Genomic DNA, 25,575 nt, shown 5'->3' with positions numbered 1-25,575 from the left:
GATAATTTAGCTTCAATCCGTATTTCTTGGTCAGAAAGTTATTCTTCCAAATTTTCAGACTTCTTGAAGGAGAGGTTTGAAACAGCTGAAATTTTTCATGGTTGTTTTTTCTTGGAAGCAGAATTTTGGGCTTAGAAGTGTAAGTTAAGGTTAAAAAAAATTAAAAAAACAAAAACAGAATAAAAATTTTTGCACTCCCCCCTTTCCAATAAAGCTGAGATGAAATGTTTTGATAGACTTATTTGAAGAAGAAAAAAATTATATCTTATTCCATTTTTTTTTTATTGCTATTTTTTATTTTCCTGATCCAGGAGGGGAAGAAATATAAAAGTCTTAAAATTCTCACATGGCAGGAAAACCACTTCTCCATAGCTCTAGTTAGCACCTGTAAGCAGTGGCTTTAGAAAGCACCATCTGAGCCATAGAAACTCTGGTCACTACAGTGACTATTACATTGTAGACGATGATACACAAAGTGTGTACACACATGCTCTCCTTTTTAAAGCCTACAGTGTCAGCTACGCTGTGTTTCTCTCTTACTGTGCTACTTCATCTGTTTATTACTTATTTTCTGTTAACATCCTGCTTAGCAGGAAGTCTCACATCATAAGTTCTTTCTAACAGTCCAATCTTCAACACTCTTCCTGAAATAACTTGTCAGTGGTTTGCATCAGTCAGACTGAGGCAACCTTCACCAAGCAACTGCAGCAGCAGTTACTTTGGCAGAATTGAAAGGGGGAGAAAATTAGACAACCAGCAGGAAGGGAGCAAGGGCTGAGGTGGGCTTTCTCTTGGGACTGGAGCTGAAACAGATTTTGGCCGTTTAGTGCAGTGACATATCATAAAAGAAAAGGTTTCTTTAGGCTTCAGGGCTGGCTTATGCTGGGTTTTAGGGCGGTGCACTAACAAGTTAGTGTCACTGATCCTCCTGAAGATGAATTGGTTTTGGTTTTGCTCTAGGAGTAGTTGTCAGTTAACTCTGGCTCCCTGCGTAGCTGTGTGAATGCAAGGGCTGTCCCAGGGGATTGGGTGGGTCTCGATGCTTGGGGGGCACAAGACCACCCTTACAGTAGCAAAGCAGTCTTGGATTAAGCAAGCGTGCAACTGCCCTTCAGGTTTTGCCACATCCCCAGGTTTGTCTTCAGGTGGGCCAGCGCAGTAGGGAACTAGACCTGTGAAGACAAGCGAATAGTTCACAGCCAGCTTAGCTCCCCAAACTGGCTCTTGCAGGGTCGGCGAGCATCCATGGAGGTGTAGAAAGTGGTGGGTGCATGCAGCTGAGATGAGGGAGCGTGCAACGACACCACGTGGCTCCCTTCAGCAGCAGGTATCCATTAGCTCGCCATAACTGGTTCATGAAGTTACTCCTAGAGAAAAGAGTTTATGAGGCCACATGATGAACTGATTCGGGTTCAAACCAATCTGAGGAGCAGTAATGGTTAGGTTAGACGCAGATCAGTTCTGCCACCTAGTTTGCCGAATGGCTGCATGAACCTGCCCTCTCTCACCAAGGGATGCAAGTAGGGCTTGAGATGGGCAGTGGAGAAATGACAGGACCAAGTCTTTCAGCAGCAAAACTGGCTTCCTCTGCTTTACATGGCACGTAGAGCAAGGGTCAAGGTATTCAAACCGTTGGCTGGATTTTGTGTGTGGCTGTGGCCCAGTGCATGTGCCCATTTGGAGCCTTGTTCTTGGTTGCTTTGTGCTGATGCTGAAGTTAAAAATGCCTGTGTTTCCAGCTGGGGAACGCTGGAAATGACCATGAAAGTAACCCGTGGACGAAGGCTTCCCATCTGATTTTGGAGAGGGATATTTTCAGAGAGGAGCTTGTCTGAACAGAACAGCCCTGTCGGTATCCTGACTTCAGTTTCATCTGAGCTGCACCTCTCTCTGAAGTTTTGTGGACGTAGTCTGTGGAGTTGAGCATGCTAGGTGGGGTTTCCTGGCTGCTGGAGCCTCCTTACTTCAATTCTTCTCCTTGTGCAGCCATGCAGCAAGTCAGAGGAGGTCCCTGGCTGGCCTGCCCACTAACGCTACCAAGGGTTTCATCACAAAAATATCTCAGTACAGGAATAGGGCAGAGTAGGGATTCCCCTTTTTGGCTGCAGTGTGGTTCTCGATCAGCCAAAGCTGCTCTCACTCTGAGTTTGCATGAAGCATAGAGACAACGTTTCACATCTCACTTTAAGATGAAGGTAACTCTATTTCAGGCTGAAAGGAGAGGATTAGATGGGGAGCCTGAAACCTGGCTGCGTTGCGTCAGCCTTTATACTGACATTTGCTTTGTGCCACTATAGGTATTGTGAGCTGCTTGCTCCCTTTTTTTTTTTTTTTGCCTAGCCAGCAGCACCCCAGATTTCAAGAGCAGGATGCTGGCAATAACCGTATTTCATTTCCAATTCAACCATTTTAGGTAACTTGAGCCAGAAGCAAGAAGCATGCGTGAGTGTAAGAGCCTCATCGTGTGTGCCAAAAGGTAAGGCTGGAATGGCCCTTGGGGTGCTATGCTCTTGCTCCAAGGGCTGGGCAGGGCTACCAATATCCCATATATTGGGACATAGGGACCACAGCGCTGGCAAAGTCGAGGGAGGAAGCCACCGCAACTTCAATTTTGACTTTTTCTGTTTTCCATGCTTTCCAGATGAACCTCCCTTGTTCCATTTCCTCTCCCTGCGTTTCAGAAAAGCTCTCTTGGCCCTAACTTTGCCAAGCAGCTCACTCACTTTTGTTTCTCGAGGCAAGGGAATCCCCCAGCCTCTCTGCAACACCTCCCTGTTTTGTGTCTTTGATGTGCTTGGCTCACTAGTGGGTGGAGGATGCTGGTTTGGCTTTTAAAGAAAGAGCAAACAGACAAATCTAGAGTTCATCCAGCAGAAACCATTTTAGCGATGTCGGAGTGAGAGCTTAAAAGAATGGGTAGTGGTGTTTCTAGGGCTTGTTTCAGGGATGAATTGAGGACTGAGACCTTCCCACTCAGTGCAAGGCAGGAGGTGAGGGATTTGTTTGGTCACTCTCCACTTCCCCATGCACTGTGCAGTGGCACCTGAAAGTCAGTCAAAAGCCTTTGCTGCAAAGTGAAAGTACTCAAGATTATGTGTCACCGCTGAGCAATGTCTCTGGGCGCTCATGTAACGGTTACTGGAAGGATTGGAGGCCGCTAAATAAAATTCTGAGTTATCTCGTCAGTCACGTGATATTCAATTTCTAAAAGCAAAACACCAGCCCTGGTGTCCTGTCCATGTAAACAGTCTCACAGTGGAAAGAGATAGAAAGGAGTTGACTGACTTGCAGCTTTCTGAGTGGATAAGTGGTAGTGATAGCAGCAAAAGAAATCCAGATTATGTCCTGATTCACGTTTGCACAGAAAGCTGCCCTCCGTTTGCATCCCCCTGGAATGTGCGCTGGAGGAAAGCGAAGCAGCTGGAAATGAACCCTTGTACTCTGCCGGCTGCAGCCCCGAGGAGTCCTGCAAAACTCCCTTCCTGGGCTGGGGACAAAGGGAGCAAAGTGCAGGTCTTGGGTCCTGTAGAGGTGCTTACTGTTGGTGGCAGAGTGTGGCTTTGGTGCTGGATTGCGCCTTGCTAAGAAATGAGTTACCTGAAGGAAAAGCTGCTCTTGGTTTTGCTAGGAGATCTCCTGTTCCTGTTGCACAAATTTGGGGACTGGTTTAGGCACTCACACTGCTGACAGCTGGACCATCTTGCTGAGCTGGCTGTGGTTCTTGATGAGATTTGCCAGTGCCCTCAGTAATTTATGATCTGTGTGTATGTGCATCGATCACTTCATGCTGCTGGCCAGAGAGAGAGAGGCTTTCAGCCGCATCACAGCTGTGAGCGTATAATGAGGGTATATCTAGTCATTGGTGCTTCCTGTTGCTGCTCTGTTTCAGGTCCATCACACAGGCTTATGCTGCTTTGGGTGAACTTAAATCCTGAGAAGGAGTGGCAAACAATTCAGAGAACCTGGGCTGTGGGCTTTGCTACAGTGTGTAGCTGTGATATGTGGTGCAGCTCTTTGGTGTCTCTTTTGTCTCTAGTCTGTCAGGCTTCTTTCACATGCTCCAAAGTGTGTACTTTTCAAAACAGTGCACATGCTCAAGAGTGTGCACTTCCTGCATGCTCTGCTTTGGTTTACAAATGCTTGCACTATAAATCCTTTGACTAGGCTACCTGCAGCCCTTACTGCTCTTTCTACTTTGGTATGCTCTTTTTTTTTTTTTTTACCTTCCAGCAGCTCTGCTGCCAGTAGGGTCAGTTCCAAGGATACTTTATATCAGGCATGTTATGCTACTTTTTGGCTAAGGTTCTGGCACTGCTTAGCACTATGCTTCACAACAAATGGGGGGATTGAGCAAAAAGATCTGAGCATCATTTGCTAAATCTAACGCATCTCTTGTGAAACGTGTTTTTTAAACCTCACATTTTTTCCTGCAAAAATTTTCAAAGCCAGGCTTCCACAAGCAGCTTGCACCATTGCACCTGCCTATTTCTGGTGTCCCAGATGTTGCTGGCTGAGAGTGATAAAATGTGGATGTTAACTGTTCTGTGAAGCACAATCGAAGTCACATTCCAGTATTAGATAAATGTCAAATGCTTGTAGCTGTTTTTTTTTTGTCCCAGGGAGGTGGTTTATCTCCATCACTACTAAGAATGTCCCACTTAGAGGGCCTGCGTCCGTAGTAGATAGAGCAAGAAACTAATGGCTCATGCACGGTGGGCAAGTTTAACATTATCTACTAGGAAACATTGTATAAACTGAAGTGATGGAAAGAGTTGCTTGGAGTAGGTGAGGGGCCTCTATTACTGAAGGTCTTTAGAACAGCCTAGACGTCTCTGTCGCTTGTGAGAGCTCTAGTGTGCTCTGACTTGGACAAGGAGATGAATTAGCCTCTTGAGGACCAGCACAAGCTGACTTCTATACTTAGATGCACCTCTGCTTTTACTTCAATAATAGAATCACAGAATGGAGAGTCCACAATTGTGAAAACAATTCTGTAAACAGCCTAGATTTGCGAATATTTTTGTGTCTTCCATCTTGTCTTTTTTTCAGCACCCCAACTGAGCTCTAATAAGGTGTCATTCAAAGTGCTGCTTTGACATGTTTGTACTTTTCAATTTTCAGGGTTTGATCGTCGCCGCCATAGCAGCAGTTCTATGAGTGATAAAGATGCTAAACAGCAGCGACTAGGTATGTAGATGTTCCAGAAGCAGAGCAGTGGTGTGCTCCCCTCTGAGGAAGGACCTCAACTTCTTTGCAAAAACACCCAAGAAATCAACCTCCTCCTTTTGTTCTTCTCAAACAGAACTTTTGTTTTGTGGCTGCATAAACTCTTAATGTGACAGATACAAGGGCAAGGGGACCCTACTTATAACAAGCAAATGTCAGTTCCATTTCAGACATGCACTAAGTCCCACCTGAGGAAAAGGGGTGCAGATGGCATAGGCTAAGAACTCACTGGAAGCATGATATGTCTGTAAAGCATCCAGCTGTTGGTCATCCCTGTATTTGAGTGCTGCTTCTTTTTTTTTTTTTTTTGACCAAGTCAGGAGGCATACTGACAATTTAAAACCCACTAAAGGGGCCAGAGTTTTACTGTGCTAGCACAGTAAAAACTCATGAGTATGCTTTAAGCTCACCCCCCTTCTCAGAATAAAAAAATTAGTAAATAGATGAGTGATGACAAAGTCATGGCAGAATAATTTCAGGAAAGAAAATTCAGGGGTGGTCTGCACAGGCCTGAGGGCTGTATGACGCTGGTGTTGGCATCATTTCCTTCATAATCTGCCCTGCTTTACCCTTTTCTGCTTCTGCTTTTAGCGTCTCCCCCACCAGAGCCCTGCTCTGCCTCATGCCACTGGTGGGGAAACACAGGAAGGATGCTAGCAGCTCCTAGAAGGCAAGCTGCTGCCAGGAGGAGCCTTTGGAGGAAATGCCCTGATCAACCCTCGTAGGCCTGGGCTGAAGCCAAATTTCAAGCATTGGCCTCAGAGTACAAAAATGAAAGCATTTCTCCATGAGGAAAGGATCTGCTTTTGACCAGAAGTTTATAAGCAGGAAACTTCTCCTTGAGGAGGTGCTCCCAGGAGGCAATGTCTTATCTCATGATGTTGAAACTCAGCAAACTTAAAAGCAATGAGAACAGGGTTTGTCAGAGGGTGCCGAGCACCGTTACTTATCAACATTGCCCTCTCCCTAACAAAGAGATGCTGATACCATCAGGGACAGATTCTCTCCTCTTGAGGGGTCTTAGATTCCTGCTGGTACCAGCTAGCTAGCCTTATGAGGCCATGACTGGGTCTTGGCAGCCCGCTTATCAAAGCACTATGTAGTATTGTCTGTAGTAAAGGTAATCCATGTCAGCAGGATGTTGGCAGTGAACGTCTTGCCTCGATCAGTGCATTACTCTGGCTCAGTTCATCACAGAAAAGTGGCCGAGCCTCTTCATATTGCAAAGATGGCTCCTTGTGGGGAACTTTCTCACCTTCCCTGGTGCTCATTAGGGACCCACAGATTTTGAGGGTAGAGAAGCTGCTGTAACTGTCCAGTGTTTCCCCTTGCACAGTGCAGCCCAGGGAACCTCAGCTGGTGATTTCCGCTATGAGCATCTTATTCTTACACTGGATGCAAGGGAAACCTGATACCAGGCTCAGCTGAAGCAGAGGAAGGAAAGGCTGCTGCTGTGGAGAACAGCAACACGTGTTTGTACATACAAGCACAGTTGGTCACTTGTGGTGAATGGAGTCTGCTGGTTGGTTTGTTAATTTATTATTGCATGACTGTTTGGCTAGATGTACTGCTGTGCTGTTGCTTGGCTATCCCCAGGGCCAAGTGATTGACTTGGAGTGTTGTTTCAAATGCACATGGAGAAATGTGCATAAAAGCATCAGAAAGAAGTATGTAGCCCTGGAAATAGATATTGAGTGGGGGAAAGGGTGGAGGGAGGGAGGTAATGAAGAAATCCCGTGTTACAAAATCTTCAAAGACAACCTCAAAACACAAGACAGGTCCATTCCAAAATGCAGAAAGTTGAGCAAGTGTGGCACAAGGCCAGCATGAGTGAGCAGGGAGTTACACATATGCCTACTGAATTTTCTTCTCCTCTTTCAGCCCCTGTGCAAAAATAGGAGAAATCACTTTTTTTTTCATGCTTTTCCAAATTTATCCTCTCTGGCTGATTCCATGAAACAGCCTCTGATCTGGGCCAGTGTTTCTTTGTGTGTGAGTGGCAGTATTTCTGATCAGTCATGGCTGAGAGCTTACATTTTTGCGCTCATCCTCACTCTGACATTTTCTCTCTCAGATTCAGCTGAAAGGTACCGGCATCTCCTCGTTAATTCAGTCTGCCAAAGATATGGAAGTAGGAGAGCAGCTGGACCAACACAAGGACAAATGCAGCCACCGACTTTCAACCAAGCCTTTGTCAACCTTGTTATTCGGCAGAGCAAAGCTTCTCGATTAAAAGAGAGAACAGATAAGCCCCGAGAGGATGTGGCACTTACTCCAGAAACAGAAGAATGTGTGGATACAGCTGTGAAAGTGTCAGATCTGTTTGACAGTGTTGTTCGGTCAGGTACCACTAAGGTGATCTTTTTATTTGGCAAACCAGGGACGGGCAAGACCATGTTAATGCACAGGATATATCAGAAATGGGCAGAAGGTGTCTTGCCTCAATTTCTCCTCGCTTTCCTGTTTGAGTTTCGGCAGCTGAATTTATTAAAAAGAAAACTGACTTTGAAGGAGCTTTTGTTTGACCTGTTTCTTCAGCCAGAAGACAGCCCTGATGCAGTGTTCCAGCAACTCCTGGAAAACGCCCAGCGTACATTGATCATTTTTGATGGGCTGGATGAGTTTGCAGATAACATGGATGTGTCATCCTCTGCTAAGGGATGCCCAGCCCTCCCGAGCTGCATGTCTATATCTGAGCTCTTTGCAGACCTCTGTCATGGCAATCTTCTGCCTGGTTGCACAGTGTTGGTCACCAGCCGACCTAAGAGACTACCTGACTTCTTACTAAACACAGTAGATTTGCTAGCAGAAATTTGGGGATTTGACCACGAGAAGGTTGAGGAATATGTCAGCCACTATTTTCATCAGCATTCTTTCAAAGAACAAGTGATTGCTCACCTGAAGAACAACACCAAGCTCCTCAGCATGTGTCTGATCCCTGCTCTGTGTTATGTTGTCTGCATCTGTCTGGAATATTTGTTCCTTAAACATCAGATGAGTGTGGAGCTTCCTCAGACTATGACACAGTTTTACATCAAAATGCTTCTCATCTTCATAAACAAACAGCAGGGAGAGCATGCAGGCAGTGAGGAGACTCAGCTGAACTGTAACAAAAAGGCCATTTTGGGTCTGTGTGATCTTGCCTTGAAAGGCCTGGAAGATAAGAAGCTTGTATTTTATGTTGGTGATATTCCAGAGCACGTGAAAGAATTTGCTTCCTTACATGGACTGCTGACTGTCTTTGAGGTAAAGACAAGTGGCAGTCCCCCAGAGGCTGGCTATGCCTTTGTGCACTTGAGTTTGCAGGAGTTTTTTGCAGCACTATGTCTCATGATAAGTAAGAGAGTAGACAAGAACTACCTGAAGAAGAAGTTCTCTTTGAAGTCAAAGTGGACTTCAAAGAATGAAGCAAAGACGGAGTTCATGGAGAGTTTTCACATCTTTCTCTCAGGCCTGTCTTCAAAAGAGTGTAGGACGTTCCTCATGTTGCTGGCTGAACAAGACGAAGCTTGGGTGCAGGATAAGCAAGACGCCATCCTGCAGTCTCTCAAGAGGCTGGCAGCCACTCATCTGACAGGGCCTAAGGTCATTGAGCTCTGCCATTGCACATTTGAAACGCAAGACCTTGAAGTAGCGCAGCACATTGGGAGCCTGCTGAATTTCAAGTACGAGTTTAAAAAGTTTAGACTGATGCCTCTGGACATGTCAGCTTTGGTTTTTGTCATAAACTCGGGCCAGGATTTGACTTATCTGGATTTTGCAGGATGTCCCATGGACGTTGACTGTTTGGAAGTTCTGGCCCACTGTAAAAATGTAGCGCACTTGAGGTAAACACATTATGTGCTTTTTGCTGATGGGCTGAGAGAAGGGGTTAAGGGTTTGGAAGGATTTAAAAGGGAGGCACAGTTATGAGAGAAATTCTGGTCTGGGCAGCCTAACTTTGGTACCGAAAAAATACTGAAGAAAATTATTAAATAATGAATTTATGAGTGACTGAAGGGTGTTAGGATGATAAATCTATTCTGGATGTTTTTTTGTTTCGTTCTTTGTTTTGACCAAAGCAATCAAACAGCAAGATAATTAGCCTAATAGATAAGGGAGAAAATGGTAGGTATTTCTTGACATTAGAAAGGTAGGAAGGCTCTCACATGCAAATGAGAGAATTGTGATCTAAGTGAAATCACCAGAAGCTAGATGAATGGGAGGCCACAGCTGCACTCTGTCACTGGTCAAAACTTCTGGTCAAAACACAGTTACACTCTGTCAATGCTTTGCTGTCATGTTGGAAGAACTCGTCAAGGAGAATCTCTTGGGATCCTATTGTAGGACTGATCTCATTCTGTATTTTTATGAATGATTCGGAGGATTATGTCTAGAGTTGGTTAATGTGGAGAAGATGGGAAGGAGCCAGGATGGGAATTCTCAATGATCTTGGCCTATTGGAAGAAGGTTCAAAGGACCAGACCTGGCTGAGAGCTCTGCGCTTTATTGCAGAGGGAGCAGGCTGGCGTTTGCCTGGTGAAGGTGTCAGGAATGATTGTAAAGGTATAAAATCCCCCAAAGTTATGTGAACAGGCTGAAGGAAATGGTGTCATGTGCTCCAAAGTAGAGAAGCGTAAACAGAGACATGAAAACCTGGATATTGAAATCATTGTAAAAAGGGCAGCAATCAGTTCTTCTGTGCCTCCATTAAGGAGGAGAGGACTACTGTTTAATTAACTGATGGAAAAGCTTTCTGATGGTACATCCCAACTCTTCTGACACAGGCCTTAGGGCAATGTGTAGAGTTTTCTGTTTTCGAAGAACAGATTAGGCAGACATCTGAGGTTGGTGGGGGTGTTCCAAGATTATTCCAATTAAGAATTAAGAGAAGAGGTGTTTTTTTGAGGGTCCTTCCGAGGCTCATACATCCTTGAGTCTGTGCCTGCTTACAGTTAACGGTCCTCAGCATGTGAGCACTCAGTACTCTGTCTTGGAAGAGCAGGTAAAGGGCAGTGGGTCCCCAAGCATGTCAACTGCTTTCTTGCTTGTTTAAAACCAGTCTAAAGAAGAAGCATTGCCTCAGGCTTGTTCCTAATGACCTTGGGCCTAGTCGATTATAAGGAGACTCAGCAGAGAGGGCTGAGTTGGAGAGCAACATGCTATCTCGCCTCTGCAGCTTGTTCCTGATTCCCTCTGTTTTAGGAGAAGGTGACAGAGGCACTTATGGCAGCAGGACCCTAGATGGGATTCTGCTCTCAGGACCCCCTGTACATACCGTAAAAGACGCAGCCCGTAAGAGAAGGAACTGATTCAAAGAAGGGCTTGTCTGCCCTGAAAGCTTACCTATTTGACTGTTTTCTTTCCAATGCCACCAGTGGGTTCTATAAAAGAGGTGCGTTTTCCTGTAAACCTCATGCCTTTTATATTCTAGACAATTTTGGCTATACCGTCACCCGAGCTTAAAGCATTTGGACTGAATCCAACCCTCTTCTAACTCAGTGACTCATCACAAAGGGGCTTTTAGACATTCTCAGTTTGAGAGAATTCGGTTTGCCTAGACGTGACCAGGAGCAGGTCCTGGCCTTAGGTCAAGAATGAATTTCCGGAGTCCAGACTCTGGAGGGATGTGCAGTTGTGCCTTCTCCTCATAGATGGCAACAATTACACGTGGTGTCACTGTACCAAAAGGCAGGGGCCTTCTCCTCTTGAGGTACTTGCACTAGGTGGTGTGTGAATTTAAGAGGTATTCTTAAACAGTTATGTGAAAAGATAAAGAGGCTGCAAAAGAGAAGAAGATGATGTAATGGCTGTTACCGTAGAAATTCAATGCGTTTTCCTTTTTATCATGTTTTAACATACTCTGTAGGTTAGTTTCTTTTGTTCTTTGTTGTGTTTATTTTTTTCCTTCATGTTTTAGCTTTCGGAGTAGGAGGTGTGGAGATGACTTTGCTGCTGCTCTTTCCAGGAGCCTGCGAGAAATGGGGAGCCTGAAGAAGCTCGAGTAAGTGTTTGCTAGTAAGGTTGAGGCCTCTTCTGATGTATTTCCATCTTGCAGCTTAATTACATCTGCTCACTTTGGGCTCATCTGCTCTGTGCAGTGCAGCATAGAGAGAGTCATGTGGTGTCAGAGAAAGCAGCACAGATACATGTGGTTCTTGTTTTGTGCTGCTACCCAATACCAAGAGGGGTATTGCACTGCTGACTGCTGGAGGAATGGGGAAGGCGACTGCAAATTCTGCAACCAGAGTATTTGTGCTCCACTGCACACAAAAAAGGCAGTAGCTTCCTTAGGGAACACTTGGCCTTCAGTCTGTCTCACAGTAGTGGTGTCGGATACTGGGGGTCGGTGTATATTTTGCAGATAAAAGACCCCCTTCTGCACATGCATGTCCGTGTGTTTGGCAGAGAAGAGTTATTTTTTTCTGCCCGCAGGTCCTGCCAGAAGCTGGTTTCCAGGGCCTGTCAGTACTCTTCGCAGAGAGTTGGCTCTCTTGATGCACGTGCACAGATCAGGGTGCCAGGTGGCTAGCAGATTATTTTCAAAAAGAGTAGGTGGCTCTTTGATTTGAGGACTATCCCCCACAAAAAAACCTTGAAAAACGCTGTTTTGATTTGTTTTGGAGCTTCAATCAAGCTCCATTCAGCCACAGAGAGAGCGAGGGCAAAGAGAACTGGCAGGAGGATACCAGGGTTAAACCATAGGCTTCCTTTTCTAGTGCTGGTGGAAGAAGAGGAGGTATCAGCAAGAAAATGAGATGAAGGGTTTGCGATTAGCCAAGCTGGCTTGAGTAAGTGCTTTGCGATGGGTCTCTACAGAAATATTCTTGCATAAGAGAGTAGTGACTTCACTGAGGCCTGGCTACTCTTGCACACTGTGAATGTTAGAAGTTGCTCAGCCCTCGTCCAGGCTGTGCCATTACTGGGGTCTTGCAGGAGCAAGTGCTTCCTTGGAAGACAAGCTGGCTTGGCAGGCTACCCAGGCCCTGCATTACTGATGGCAGTTTTGTGCAAGGGATGGGCTGTAGCTGGGAGTCAGCCAGCTACGGGGCTGGTTTTCCTGGTGGTGAACCTTAAATCAGGCTGAAGACTGGATCTAGAGCCTGACTTCGCAGAGCAGAATGACCTGGTGAGAGCTGTGAATCTGCTGTGTGAGTGTCACTCGCAGCGCCTGGGGAAACAGTGGTGGGAGCAGCACAGTCATGACAGCAGTTGAGTGGCTCTGAGCAGAAGCAGAGGAAACACTGAGCTCTAGAGGTCTGTGGCCATCCTTGGAAGTGATGCCTACGTTAGCAGACTTCTGCTGTTGCATTGCCACGTCCTAGGCCTGGAAAGAACGGTGGTTTCCTTACTAGCAAAACTGCTGCAACCCCCCACTCTTAAAGCCGTTGGGTTAGCAAAGCTGCAGCCGTCTGCAATCTTATGCCCCTTGGAGAGAAACCCCAGCCTCAGATGCACATCCACAGTAAAGGGCATACCCTCCGCCCCTGAGCTTAGGTAAAATGAAGAGAGCTGCAAAAGCTTCACAGGCAGAGATGAATGGTGGGATTTAGACACGGCCTGGCTGTGCAAATGAGAGAAGAGCAGGTGGGAGACTGCACCTGGGTTTTGAGGTCTAGATAGGAATAATAGCGGCTGTCTCCAGTGGCTGAGGCAGGGTATTTGGCACAGGCTTGGTTACAAGCCTGCTTTGGCTGCAAGCTGAGCTTTCTTTTGGAAGTGGTTTAGGGTAGGTTTTCCTGTCAGCCTTCTGTAGACTGCAAAGCGGGGAGAGAATAGCTTCTGGCACCCACAAGAGTCTGTGAGCTGCCAGGGATGAATGCACACAGCAAAGAGTGGGTCAAATTTTGCCCTGGTTGAACAGAGTTTGAAGTTGGTTGTGGGCAATGGAGTCAGGCCACTTCTTCTCTGTGTGTGTGTACTGGGCATGTGGCTCAGGCACACATCTGAGAGGTTTCACCATGTGCTCCATCGGGTGCCAGTCTCCCCTGTGCTTCTTTTGAATGATTCTTTCTTTTCCAGGTTGACAGGTGGGATCATCACAGCCAAGGGGCTATCTAACCTGGTCCAGGCTTCATCACATTGCCTCCAGCTTGAGGAAATAAAGTGAGTGTGTGGTGGTAACACCACTCAAATCAGCTGGTTGTTCCTTGGGGGCCTGGGATACTGATGAGACAATCTGTGTGCAGCTTGCAGGACAATCGGATACGGGACCTGGAGGTGAAAAGGGTGATGGATGTTTTTGCCAGAATGGAAAAGCTAAAGAAAATAGAGTGAGTAAAAATGGCTTAAACCTATGGCGGGCATTGAGAAACCAAGCAGAGCATCAGAGAGGGTTTAAGTCCGTACCAGAGCAGAGGAACTGGATGCCTGGGGAAGGGGTGACACTCTCAGAAGTGCCACTGGAGGACATGTGGGGCAGTAGCCTGCGGTGCAGGTATTTCACCATGCAGATGGGGCTATGCTGGAGGTGGTGCGGCTTAGTTTGAGATAAACTCAGCTTCACATTTGCAGGCAGTTACTGACCCAGCTATTTAAAAACAGTTCCTAGGGAGCTCTGCCACCGCTGACACCTCTCTAGGAATTACAAGGCCTACGCTCAACTTGGTGCATGGCACAACTTCTTCCTCCTCACCTCTTTTCCTCTCGGTCAGGCTCAGATTGAGACACTTCATCCCTATGTGTAAGAGCAGGTAGCTCCATCGCTGCCTTCCCAGCCTTTTCTTTAGCCGCTTCCCTGTGTTGAGACCCCACTTTGATTAAAATTCCTTGCACAACACAGTGCTTGAATGAGAAGGACTGACCACTAGGAAAACTCCCACGTAGATCTACATCTCTTCAGGTGGAAAGAACCAGCGTGATCTGTGAAGGGCTTCAAAGCCAGGAAGAGGGCAAGGGAGAAGGTCCCTAAACAAAGGCAGTCCTCTATTTAGGCCCATGAGGGGAAGAAGATAATTGGGAAATTAGTCTATGCACCTTATTTACCATCTTTTTGCCTTTGAAAGACCAGTAGGGGCAGCTTAAGCAGCAACAGGCAGAGCAGAGGTGCTGTGAGTATCACATTTTGCATTTCGGTGCACTACCCATTCCCCCACATGCAAGCAGGTGAACCCAAAATACCTCTGCAGTTATTGCTGGACCCCCATCTGTTAATTCATTACTGGCTTTTCAGTATGATGGGAAGTGTTTAAAAGCATGGCAGAAAGAGGGAGAAAAGGGGGAATGCACCTGTTCCTCCGCTCTGCTGGACACTGGATAACAGGTTCATAGAAATGCCAGCACGTCCCCAGTGAAGCGGTTTAGTGTATGGAAAGGGTAGGAAGCCAATGTAATTGTAAGCCTCCTCGTTGCTTCGCACATTTCTCTTACGCACATACAGTGTTACTGCCATAGATGAGTCCTTTGAGGTCTGTGGGAACGGTACTCTGTAGCCCTGAAAACAGGCACAGGATTTGTAGAAGCAAGAAAGAAACAGCATAAATGTGTGGTTAAAGAATAAATCCTCAGAGGTTGCTAGCATCATGATTTCAGGGATATTTTAAATGGAAGAGCTTAGACCGTGCTTTAATATGCCATACTTAAAGTACTTGATTTGCTATGGTAAGAGTTTAACTCTGCAGTGTAGATCAGTTGTGTAGTCATAAGATATAAAGTGCATCCCTTACATTTTTGGCCAAAAATGGTTATTGATTCTTCTGTTGCACTCATAGGAATTGTCTCTTATTCTAAATTTATGGGAACTATAACTTGGAGGGAAGAATTGTGATAATGTCTTTGTTGGGTCTTTAAATGCACAATTCTAAAATTTTGGAGGGACCCCGTGCTTCAAGGTATTTGGGGTGTGAAGCGGAGTGCATTTGCACGACAAAGGAGTATGCTGTTGGGTCCAGCAGCTGATATTGTGTTCTCCCTGGTATTCACAGCTTGAGCTACAACAGTCTTTCCTTGAATGTTGTTCTCGCTTTGGCCAAGGAAGTTGTCGCATGTCGAAGTGCTACTGAACTGCATGTCAGGTATCAGTATATAAGAGCTGTTAAAAACACAGGTTGTCTTTAAAAATGACTCTGTTTGCAGCTTTCTTGTTTAGTAAACAAGATCAATGGAAAAGGAGTTTTGCTCTTTTCTTCTGCTGGGTGATTGAAACAATTTGAATAAATTATATTACAGACTTACTGTTTATCTTTTTTCTAATAGGCCATTTTATCCTTGGTTTAGAGATTGATTTGCAGTGTGCAGTATCTCTTCATATGTCAGAGGATTTAAACTTGTTTTTTTAAGCTCTACAGTATACCAGCTGGGCCACAGTTCTTTACTGGCCACCATAAATGTGCTATAAATCACCTTGGTTTACCAAAAAGGTCTGAATGTATGTAGCTCTATCTCAGCATTCCTTTACATTAAGGGTTTTGATTGTTTTCATAGGTCCAGAATGATAGAGGAGGGGGAGAATTTTTGAATCTTAACTCTTACGATTGGCTTATGTTGCAAGTTTAACAGGCCACATTAATCCTTGATGTAACTCAAGGAAAGTCATATTGTTTTTTAAGAATACAGCTTTTTAAGAATACTGAACCTCTTTCCAGCAAACTGCTGGCCTTGCAAAAAACCACCCAACCCGTTTCTATTTAACTCTGTTATTCTCTGTGTGTGCTGCAGCCCCAGTTCAACATGCAGGACATCCTGCTGCTTTCTAACCCGGCGGCCGCTCTTTGGCTTGCTTGTGGGAGTGTGCTATAATGGCAGATGTGAAAGCCCTCTTTAGCAGACAGCACAACCTTTGTCCTTACTGAGCACCTCTACAAAAGAAGTGTCATCCTTCCACCCGTGCCGTAACGTTGACTTGGATCTCATTTTCAGGAAGGACACCGTGATAATACATTTTTCTGGCCAATCTGGAAAAGTTTCAAGGTGAGAAATTGTGCTTGGTGTCGTGCTTTATTTAAAGTTACACGGATTCAGACCATCAGCTTGGTGTCACTGTAACCACCCCAGCAACAGGATTACTTGAAGAAGGTAAACTGAAAGAGAAGGTCTTTGCACAGACCTGCTGGCCAGGTCCACAAAGGCAGTGCCTTAGTGCCTCTGTAAGTCTGAAGTGGTGCATTTCTGTTGCAAAGCTGCTGATGCTGAAGCCAGTGGAGTTAAGCAGAGCAGAAGCCCTTTTCTGGCTGGCTCCTATGTTCTCCATGCTTGTGCACACTTGTGAAGGGAGGCTGAATTTGATCCTAATTAAGAAACTGTGAAACAATCTCTCATTCTCAGATAGGAAACTCCCCTTGCCCTGTGTTGTGCAGTCCTCATGGGACTTCACAGGTGTTCACAGGCGTGTGTGAACTGGCTCTGCCTGGCCTTGAGTCAGCTAGAAACTGCTCCAATTCAGATGCCTGAACAGCTGTCTTGTGCTGTTTTAAGACAGCCTAAGGTCCTCTTGGTGCAGGCGGATGCATTTATCACCTCCTGTGGTGGTGCAGTCTCATGTCTGAGACAAAAACATCCTGCATCTCAGCAAAGCCTTTGTATGCGGGCTCAGCATCAAGTTGATTCAGATATGTAGTGAAACCCCACGTGGATACCCCTTGTGCTGACTGGTCACCCCTCCTGCCAGAGGTCTTCGGGCTCTAGAAAACCTCTCAACCATTGCCTGGTAGGACTGGGCAGGAGAACGCAGACCCTATGGTTTCTTCCAAAAAACTTCCAGAAGATACTAACAAGCTCCTAAGTCCTCAGATATTTTGTGAAGGCATATTAAAGGCCAAATATTTCTCTTATTTGCAGATCTTTGGATTTGAGATGGGAAGAGAATAAGGAACATGTGACTCAAACTAGACATTTGAAGTTATGGTAAGAGAAAGCATGGAAATTCCTGCTGATTAATGTGATCTTCACATGACAGGAACCACAGAAAGACAAAAATATCAGCTGTGTTTATCCTTAAGGGCAAAGAGTATCTCCACATAAGAGAACATTAGAAATAAACCTAAGTCAGTGAATTAAAAGAAAAATAAAAATCCCTGTTTGGCCATACTAGTGGCTTCACTTCTGTTGTGTTGGGCTCTGCAGCCCCAGAGGGGCAGAGGTCCTTTGGCCATCCAGTTTGCCAGGTATTCTTGTAGCTACCAAAGGTGTGAGCCATATGTTTTTCTTTCTGGCCTGGGCTCCATAAGAGACTGCTGGCTTTTCTCAGAATAGGAGAACTTAAGCATGTTGCCTGAGCATGTTAAAGCTGGGCCATGTCCCTCCATACCTCCTTCTCTTGTCCTCACGGCTCAGCGCAACAGCAACAATCACGTCTGCCCCTTTCACGTGGTTGGCAGTGCCATGTGGTGCTGAAACCAGGCTTTGCACTTGCACAGCACTTTCCAAGCGCAGCCCTCCACACTCCTTTTGCAGCAAAGAGCACAGAGAGCCAAAGCAATACGCCCAGGGTTGTGAGGCGGAGCAGGGTGTAAAACCTCCATCTCCTGGCATTGGTTCTGTGTTCCTTTGCCTGGAGAAGGACACCAGGAATGCCGGGGGCCTGCCGTGCCCTTGCTGCTCATTGACCCTTTCTGTTCACAGCTTGCACGGTCGCAGCCTGTGTCCTCAGCATGCAGAGGAGATCGTTGCCATTCTCCAGAGCTGTCCCCGTCTCTCAGAAGTGGAGTAAGTGCCCCATTTCCTTCCCTTTGTGTTGCTACAGGTAGCTGGGGCTGGGGGGAGCAGGGGATGTGCTGTGGAGAGGCTGGCAGTGAGACACAGGGCAGGGGCCCAGCCCCAAGCAGGAAACCCAGCACTCTGTTAGGCTTGCTGGGATCCTGGTTGAGGATTTCTAGAGTGGTTCAGGAGACGGCTACCGAGTAACTGTGGGGTTGCTGTGACCACTGCAGCCTCTGGCTCTCTGGGCTGTAACGAGAGACGCCAGTTACAGAGCGGACCCTGCTAATGAAGCAGTGCAGCACCCTGGAGCCAATGCGGAGTTGCGAGAGCTCTGGAGAATCCTGGGATCCCGTGAAGGGATGACAGATGGTTTGTGTGTTGTCCCTTTTGTCTTCTAAGGCCATTCAGCGCTTCTGGGAGAAGTGAGAGGAGGAAGGCAAGGGATCTACTCCGTAACCTAACTTTTGCAAGGAGTGCTAGCCCCACTGTGCCTTATTTGCCTGCCTGTGGGGCCACCTGGATTTAGCTGTAAAGCTGTCCTTCTAGTTGGTTTGTGCTGGCTTGGGAATAGCTGTTGTAAGGCAGTTCAGTCCAGCTTGTATCTTGGATTTAGCTGCACCCCCAAAGCCTAGCTTTCTTGTCACTGACTTGAGGTGGGCTCTGGAGGTCTTTCTTATCCAATGTTTCTTTCCTTCCAGGAGGGCAATAACCATCCACTCAAGTGGTTTTTTGTTGCCTGTTCCCTCCCAGGTTTTCTAAAGTAAGATGTTTCTGGACCTAAACATGCGATGTTGTCATAGGAATAAAACTCTTTGTCCGGAGTTGCAGAGAGAAGCAGGGGAGATGGGGGAGATTGCTCTGGGAGAGAACAGCAGTCCAGGCAAGAAAACAGTTGTAAGAGAGGGAAAGCAAGCAGATTTTGAGGACTTTTTTTATTTGTACTGTTCAAAACAGTTCCCACTAACTGGAAAAATGCCTCAGTTTATCAGGTAACAAGCTTGGAGATGAAGGCTGCAGCTGGCTGCTGAAAAGCCTCCCTTGGATATCGATTTCGAAGCAGCTGGAGTAAGTGTTGCCTTGTACAAAACCAGATTGCCCTTTTTTTTTGAAGCTGGCACAGACCATGCAGAGATGCTGAGCAGGGATCAAGGTGGTGAAAGCTTTGCAGGAGCAGCCCTGAGCACTCTCAAAGAAGGATGAGTCCTAGCCTGTGAGACTGTTCAGGCTGAAGTTGCTCACGTGCCCAGAGCGTCACATGCAGAAGCTGTTCTAAATGCATCTGAAGTGCTAAAGTGGTTTTGTTAAAACCACTTTCTCAGAAATAGTGGTCTATTTTCCATCATGTCACTTTTGAGGTGAAGTGGGTTCAAGCATGCAGTATATTAATGGCCACTTCCATCAGCATGATCCTTCCTTGCACTTACAGCATGTGTGATTTCGGTGACCAGCTATTTGTCTTTTTTCTCTTTCTTAGTCTCAGTCAAAACCACCTGTCTGTTGATGGCATCTGCAGTTTGTTGAAGTCAGTAAATACCTGCCAGAAGATAATGGAGGCAGAAGTCAGGTACATAAGTCTTGAAGAATTGTACAAGTCTGAGAGTGCGGTTCTGAGATTTGTGCTAAGTCACCTCAGAAGTGGGTGGGCAAAGAACATGTACACACATAGTTGCTAGCACTTAAACATGGTGATTTGTTACCTTGCTGTAAGTTAGCTCTTATCTGAGCCATCAACCAGAAGAATTTGAGAGAGCCTAGGGTACAGGACTGCATGTTCTTTCACACATGGGGACAGTTCTAGACTTTTTCCTGCTCTCTGCCCTGAGAAGTTTTGGAGAGAGGTTCTCTGTGGAGCGTAAGAACTGGTGATCTCTCCTGAAGTGGAGCAGGAAGTTTTCCTCCTATAAATTTCCTTTGGAAACACATTGGGGTTGTTTTCAGGTGCAACAATTTTGTCTGCACCTTCTCTTTGAATGGTTCTGAGAAACTGAGTCATCTGATACTAGATAAATTGATCCACCTAGGATTTAAAACTGATGGAATGCTCTTTTGCTTGCTGTGGGAATATTTTAAGTGATTGGTGGCAGCAAAGAGTTTTGAACAGATCTACAGCAAAATCAATCATTCATAAAACATGAACGCATCTAAATAACCAAAATGTCATGCTGATTAACTTCTTCTCTTCCTCCCTCAGCCTTTGGCATAAGACTGCAATCCTGAGGTTTACAGGAGACAGTGAATCTGCTTCTCCTCATCCCAGGTAGAGTATGTTTGGGCAGATGTTTTTTCCTTAGCATCCTGTTTAGGTCTCAGATCCTGTTTCAAGAGCCAAAGGGTAATGCCTCATCTCACAGCAATTCTTGCCTTTGGTCTTCCACTGAATCTAAAGGTAGTACTTTCTCCTGGTTTTCTCAGTCATTTTGGAAGTTCTTGACGAGCTTCTACAGTATTTGATTATGTTTTACGTCTCTAGAGCATGTTTCACCCATAGCATCCTAAGCAAAGCACGCTGTGTAATGACAGCTGTGCTATCTGATAATAGTGAACAGTAAAGAAAAACAACCCCCCCCCAACCCTAAACCAAATTCCCAGCAGATTCACAGATTCACAGATCCCTGCACATTTAGGAGAATCTAGTTCAGTACACTATGCATTCTGGGTTATGATACTCCTAACTTAAAATAAGTTTGGGCCTTTGTTTTTCCCCTCAGAAAATCATGGATCAAAACAGCTCAGCCCAGCTTTTTGATTCCGAAATGGTCCCCTGATGCTTGTGGGAGCCATAGGCCCATTTATTTATGCCCTTGTTCTCGATGGACTGAACCCACTGTAAAACAGCAATTCCCATGATGCACCTGCATCTTACCCCTTAGCCAGGGAGGAAGAGTAGGGCTATCATGGCATGCAACCCAGTTGCTGTGGCCATGCTTGGAGGAGAATGACAGCCTGAGGTACGTGACCTGTGACACCTGTAAGGCACCAGATGACTTTTCAAACCCAGGTATTTTGTGATTTGGACGTTGCATTTATTCATGAGCAACCAGAGTTTTTCACAGATGTGAATGCTTTTCTCAAAATGTGTTTGGGCAAAAGCTGATTTCTCCATCAAACTGAAGCTCAGATGGGAAATCTGTATTTCTTCCCCTTCTCACCCAGTTGCCTGCCCTCTCAAGTATTTGATTAGTCACAGGCAAGATATAATTGGCAAGATAAGAGTGTGGGCTAGAGCCACGTGAGCCCCAAGGATCTCCCAAATTGCTGAAGTGTAAGTAATTTACCCTTGATTTGTTCTGGTTTTGTGCTCACTTACTAGGAGAGAGCTAGTATTCTCTACTGGTGACCCAGAAGATGGAGAGGAAAACCAGACAGCTTCTGCTTCAAAAAAAATAAGGTAGCATGGCCAATTTTCATGTATTACCAATCTCTGGATTCTACAGCTGATGAAACCAGCATATCCAAGTGATTCCAAGTTGAATGATAAATCACAGAGGGCCGGTACAGTCCCCATCAGTCAGTTGTTTGACACTGTGTTCACAGTCCCAGCTTGCAGTGCAGTAAGCTCTGTGATAAGCATTTGTGGTCTTCTACAAGAGTCTGGGTTATCGTCTCTCGTTCACAGAATGGACATGGTGACTGTGTGGTTAGTGAATCAGCTCCCGTGTCAGAGCGGGGGCAGTTGGCAGTGACAGAGCTCATGGTGTTGGAGGGGTTTGCTGCTGTTCTTTGGAAATGAATCCTGAGCTGGACCCACCTTTGGATGCATATCAGATTATGCTCCAGCTACAACTTGGAGTGTGCCCAGCTGTTTTGTAGGCTGCAGAGAGGAATGAAAAAGTTGTACCTAAAGCCTTTTAACCAGGATGTTGGGGACCTGATTTGTTGTGCCACGGGTTTTCTTTGAGCTTTAGTTCATCTCTTTACTCTCTTCTTGCAGACAAGAGCCTAAGCATAGGTTGTTGCAGCCAATAAAAGCAAGATGTTTCAAGGGAATTATTAATTTCACAACCTTTAGACCGTCTCCTGATTTAATTATCTGGCTTTCTGAAGGAGTGAAGTTTACAGTCTTTATAATCTTGCAGTCCTGGGACACTGATTTTTTTTTTCCTACTAGACTGACTGACAGTCATTTTCAAGTCAGCAACCTGGAGAAGCTGTACGCAGTCCTGAAGGAATGTAGCAGCATCTCAGAGCTGGAGTGAGTCCTTCGTTGCTCTCATGGTCTATAGCTGCAGTTTGTTGGGATATTGTGAAAATGCCATTTGTCTGTCCTGCAGTGTTCTCCATAGAGGTTGCTAGAGACATAGCCTTATGAAAGATATGGTTTTTTTACTTCCTTTGCCAAGGAGACATACAGTTATAGTGCTCTCTTAGGGCAAAGATGATAGGTTATGAATCCAGAAGGGAACTATTACTATTTGATCATGTTGCCTGACTTCAGGTATTACACGAGCCTTGCCATGTAATTTTTGCATTTAGGAGCAAAGTTGTAGGAGATGAAGAATCCTATCCAAGCTGGGGTTGGGAGCTGTGCTCTGCTAGTGATCCCACAGCACACACCATGTGCAAGGACCTTCTGCACCAAAGTGTTTGCCTCTGCTAGGGCTACTTAGGAGGAGTCGTTCTGTTTGCTAACACCTGGAGGTCAGCAGACCCAGCACTGATGGAGAGATGTGCATCATGCTAGCAACGCACACACCTACCTAGATTTTGAAGGCAGAACAAGGACCAGCGAATCATGTAGTCTGTGTAACACAGCCTTGGGGGCTGGCTATTCCCTTAAGCCTGTCAGTCTGTGAGAGGGATTTTTAGCCTTTGTTCTTCATAAGTGATCATGCCTCTGGATCTGACATGGACACATAGCCCATTTTAATCCTTAGGCGCTAATATCATCAGTTTTAAGGATTCCTTCTCCAGGACTAATTTCTGTTGGGCCTGTCCAGGCTGATCATTTCTCAGACCTGTGGCCTCCTGGTAACTGCAGGAAGAAGTGCTCTCAGTCCAGAGGGGTCCTGAGCTAGGTTTTTAGCTCTCCTGTGTTGGTATAACTCCGGCCCCAAGGTTCCGTGTAGGTTTTAGTTCTCAGTGGTGAAGGGGCAGTGCATATGTTATTTGAATTAGGGTGCCAGTGTTCTGCTTTCAGAGATCTTTGTATAAAGAGCTGTCTATGGTCTTATTTTTTTTCTTTGTAAAAACTAAATACCCTCCTTTAAATCCTAGCCTATCAAATAATGCTCTGGGAGACAAGGGCCTTTGGCAGCTGTTTCAGTTCCTCCCAAATTTGAAAATGTTACATTCACTCAAGTAAGTAGCTCCTGTTTCTCCTTGTTTATAGATAGGTTTTTGTAGGAGTATTGGTTGTTGAAGCACAGTCCGGGTTTGGGAAGGGCTATTCAGGATCAAGTGTAGCATCTGATACAGACACTATATTCTGTGTTTGTCAAGGGTAGATCCCGCTGTGTTGTCTGGTCTTTCCTCATCTCTGGTCCAGGACAGACTCGTTCCACTTGAAACTTCACGGAGATCAGGGCCTGAGAGGCTGTGCCTTCAGTATTATGAAGGAGGCAGGTGGTCTTGTGTGAAGATGTTGCCTGGTTTCTAAAACAGGCCGAGATCTTTAACAGGCCACCAAGTGTTTCCTCTCCTCATTCCATATGAGGTGGGTGAGGGGAGTAGACTTTCACCTTCTGGGGCCTAGCATCTTTGGAAGAGAAATGCTGGGGAGCTCCAGCTTCAGCAGTGAAGTCTGAATTCTGCTCTGGTCATGGCTTATATTTTTGAGTATTTTGCCTCATGGCACTCCCATTACAAATGCACTGTGCAAGCTGGGTTGAGTGTTATAGCACCGTTCTTTTTTATTGAAAGAGGTACTTACTTATTGTTACTGTTTGATTATGGAACTGTTCTCAAACCAAGACTCCTCGTATGCAGATACTGATGGTTTCCAGCTCCTCACTTCAGTGCCATGAAACACACTGCTGCTGTTCATCTGTTTTTTTTCCTCCAGCATCATGCAGGCCACCTGCTGTCATACTAGATACTGTGATAGATGTAATAGACCTGAGCCTGATCTTCATTACTGTGGGTTTTATACTGCCATGACAGCCAAAGAATTATTCTTGCCTTGCATCAGTGTAAGGTAGGAAGAACTCTCAAAGCCACGGCTGTTTTTAACATGCTCTGGAATGAGTTGTGTGAGCAGAACTGCAGTTGGAAACATGAGCAGCAAGGTGATAGAGAAGCAATCTCTGAGTGTTGGACAAGGATCTCTATTTTAATTGGGTGACTGTAAATTGCTAATAGTTTTGCTTCCAGCAGCTGATTTCATCTCTCCTTCCTCTAGGCTGAATGGCAATCAGATCTCTCTGAACTCTGTGTTTTCCTTAGCTCGGTCCTTGTTTACGCTGGAACACATTAAAACAATGAACCTCAGGTATGGCCAGGAGTATTCTTCCTATGTTTCTGTGCAATTTAAGGCCAAAGGACCTGTTTTTCAGGGAATAATACAGGAATGTTTGTCTTCAAACTCCGGGCTAATTATGTTCTCTTCCTGTTACAGCTTAGGACACCCGCAGGTGGTTCATATAACCTTTTGGGAAAGAACCAGGTAAAATTGCACCCATTGAACTGTCTAAGCCTTTCAAGCTTTTCATCACCAGGTCTTATGAAGATGGTGATGTGTGAGTCCCTGAGGTGTCCCAATTAATGAGCAATTTGGTGCTGAGCTCCAGTCATGGTGGTGGAAGTAGGGAGTAGCAGGGTGATGCATTTGGGAGTGACTGACAGCAGTCTGAGGGTATGGAGCAGACTGTAGTGTCCTGGTGCTGATCGGGGCTATAGTCATCCCCCTTCTGGGCCAGGGCAGAGTGGATGCAGAGCTCTCTGGACTCTGGGAGAGGGGCAGTAAGACTCTTTCTGTTCTGGGGACAATGGGCACCTAATTCTGGCAGGTGGAGGTGGGGGGGCGGGCTGGAGCATGAAGCTACTCCCCAAGCTGCAGGATGAGGAGTCTGCTACGTGAAGGCAATAATATCAGCACAGCTGATGGGGGGAAAACTGTTCTTTCCCCAGGGGCAGGAGTACCAGCAGATCCAGAAGAAGTTTCCTGGCACATCCCAAGCCTGTAGCAAGTGGCCAGTGCTTTCGGTATGGCAGCCCCAGCTTCCTTTTGTCACCCAGGAGTGTGAGGAGAGATGGCTGTGGGGTCTGTATCTTTAGCATAAGGTGTGGGACTCAACATGTTTCTCCAGCTGTGTCTCCTCAAAGAGCTGCCCTGTGCTCTGTCTACCTTCAGGGGCAGGTTCAGCTCTCTTGGAAAGCAGATGTTTCTTTCCTCTGTGGGTAACCCATCATGACTGATGGAACAGGCACAGAAATGGGAGGGGGAGGTGACATCTTTTCCACATGGAGACACCTCCAGAAAAGGTCCATCTTTCATATCTGTCCTTTCCCTTCCTTCCCGTGCTGGAACTGGTCAGGGAGACCAATCCCCAAAATAACACTTGGTTACAAGGGAGAAGGTCTTGGCTGGTATAATCTGGCAAAGCCTTCCAGGCCAGCTCGCATCATTCCCGGCCCTATGCCAACAGGCATTTGTGCTATGTGGCCACTGGAGGAATGGAGTCATATTCCAAAGGCAGTTAGGTGAATAATACACCCTCCCCCTCCTGGGATAGACTTGGGACATACACTGCTGCAAGTGTGTATGTTAAAATAAAAAGTGCACCTTCTGCTTGGCCA

The 25,575-nt window shown here is 46.0% G+C and overlaps 1 protein-coding gene across 8 annotated transcripts in view; it reads left to right on the top strand.

The window, feature by feature from the left end:
* NLRC5 (NLR family CARD domain containing 5) overlaps positions 1-25,575 on the top strand; it is a 56,926-nt gene that overhangs the window by 7,718 nt on the left and 23,633 nt on the right. For 7 of the 8 annotated variants that reach the window (XR_011143201.1, XM_068955699.1, XM_068955700.1 and 4 more), the window contains exons 4-22: positions 2,414-2,476; positions 5,122-5,187; positions 7,301-9,053; positions 11,126-11,209; positions 13,228-13,311; positions 13,395-13,478; positions 15,129-15,218; positions 16,063-16,113; positions 16,981-17,046; positions 17,764-17,847; positions 18,823-18,906; positions 19,316-19,405; positions 20,033-20,098; positions 21,152-21,229; positions 21,950-22,033; positions 23,056-23,139; positions 24,179-24,268; positions 24,395-24,442; positions 24,907-24,981. Coding sequence is in view for 7 of the 8 variants with exons in the window: in XM_068955699.1 (XP_068811800.1) it covers positions 2,414-2,476; positions 5,122-5,187; positions 7,301-9,053; positions 11,126-11,209; positions 13,228-13,311; positions 13,395-13,478; positions 15,129-15,218; positions 16,063-16,113; positions 16,981-17,046; positions 17,764-17,847; positions 18,823-18,906; positions 19,316-19,405; positions 20,033-20,098; positions 21,152-21,229; positions 21,950-22,033; positions 23,056-23,139; positions 24,179-24,268; positions 24,395-24,442; positions 24,907-24,981 (3,124 nt within the window). In the remaining variant the exon portion in view is untranslated. Of the gene's footprint in view, positions 1-2,146; positions 2,196-2,413; positions 2,477-5,121; positions 5,188-7,300; positions 9,054-11,125; positions 11,210-13,227; positions 13,312-13,394; positions 13,479-15,128; positions 15,219-16,062; positions 16,114-16,980; positions 17,047-17,763; positions 17,848-18,822; positions 18,907-19,315; positions 19,406-20,032; positions 20,099-21,151; positions 21,230-21,949; positions 22,034-23,055; positions 23,140-24,178; positions 24,269-24,394; positions 24,443-24,906; positions 24,982-25,575 lie in introns of those variants that run through there. The other variant, XM_068955701.1, reaches the window with a different exon arrangement.

The sequence above is a fragment of the Struthio camelus genome, chromosome 10 (assembly GCF_040807025.1).
Source record: "Struthio camelus isolate bStrCam1 chromosome 10, bStrCam1.hap1, whole genome shotgun sequence".
Taxonomy (NCBI): domain Eukaryota; kingdom Metazoa; phylum Chordata; class Aves; order Struthioniformes; family Struthionidae; genus Struthio; species Struthio camelus.
The sequence above is the reverse complement of the archived record's forward strand: the minus strand, read 5'-3'. Positions and strand labels throughout refer to the sequence as shown.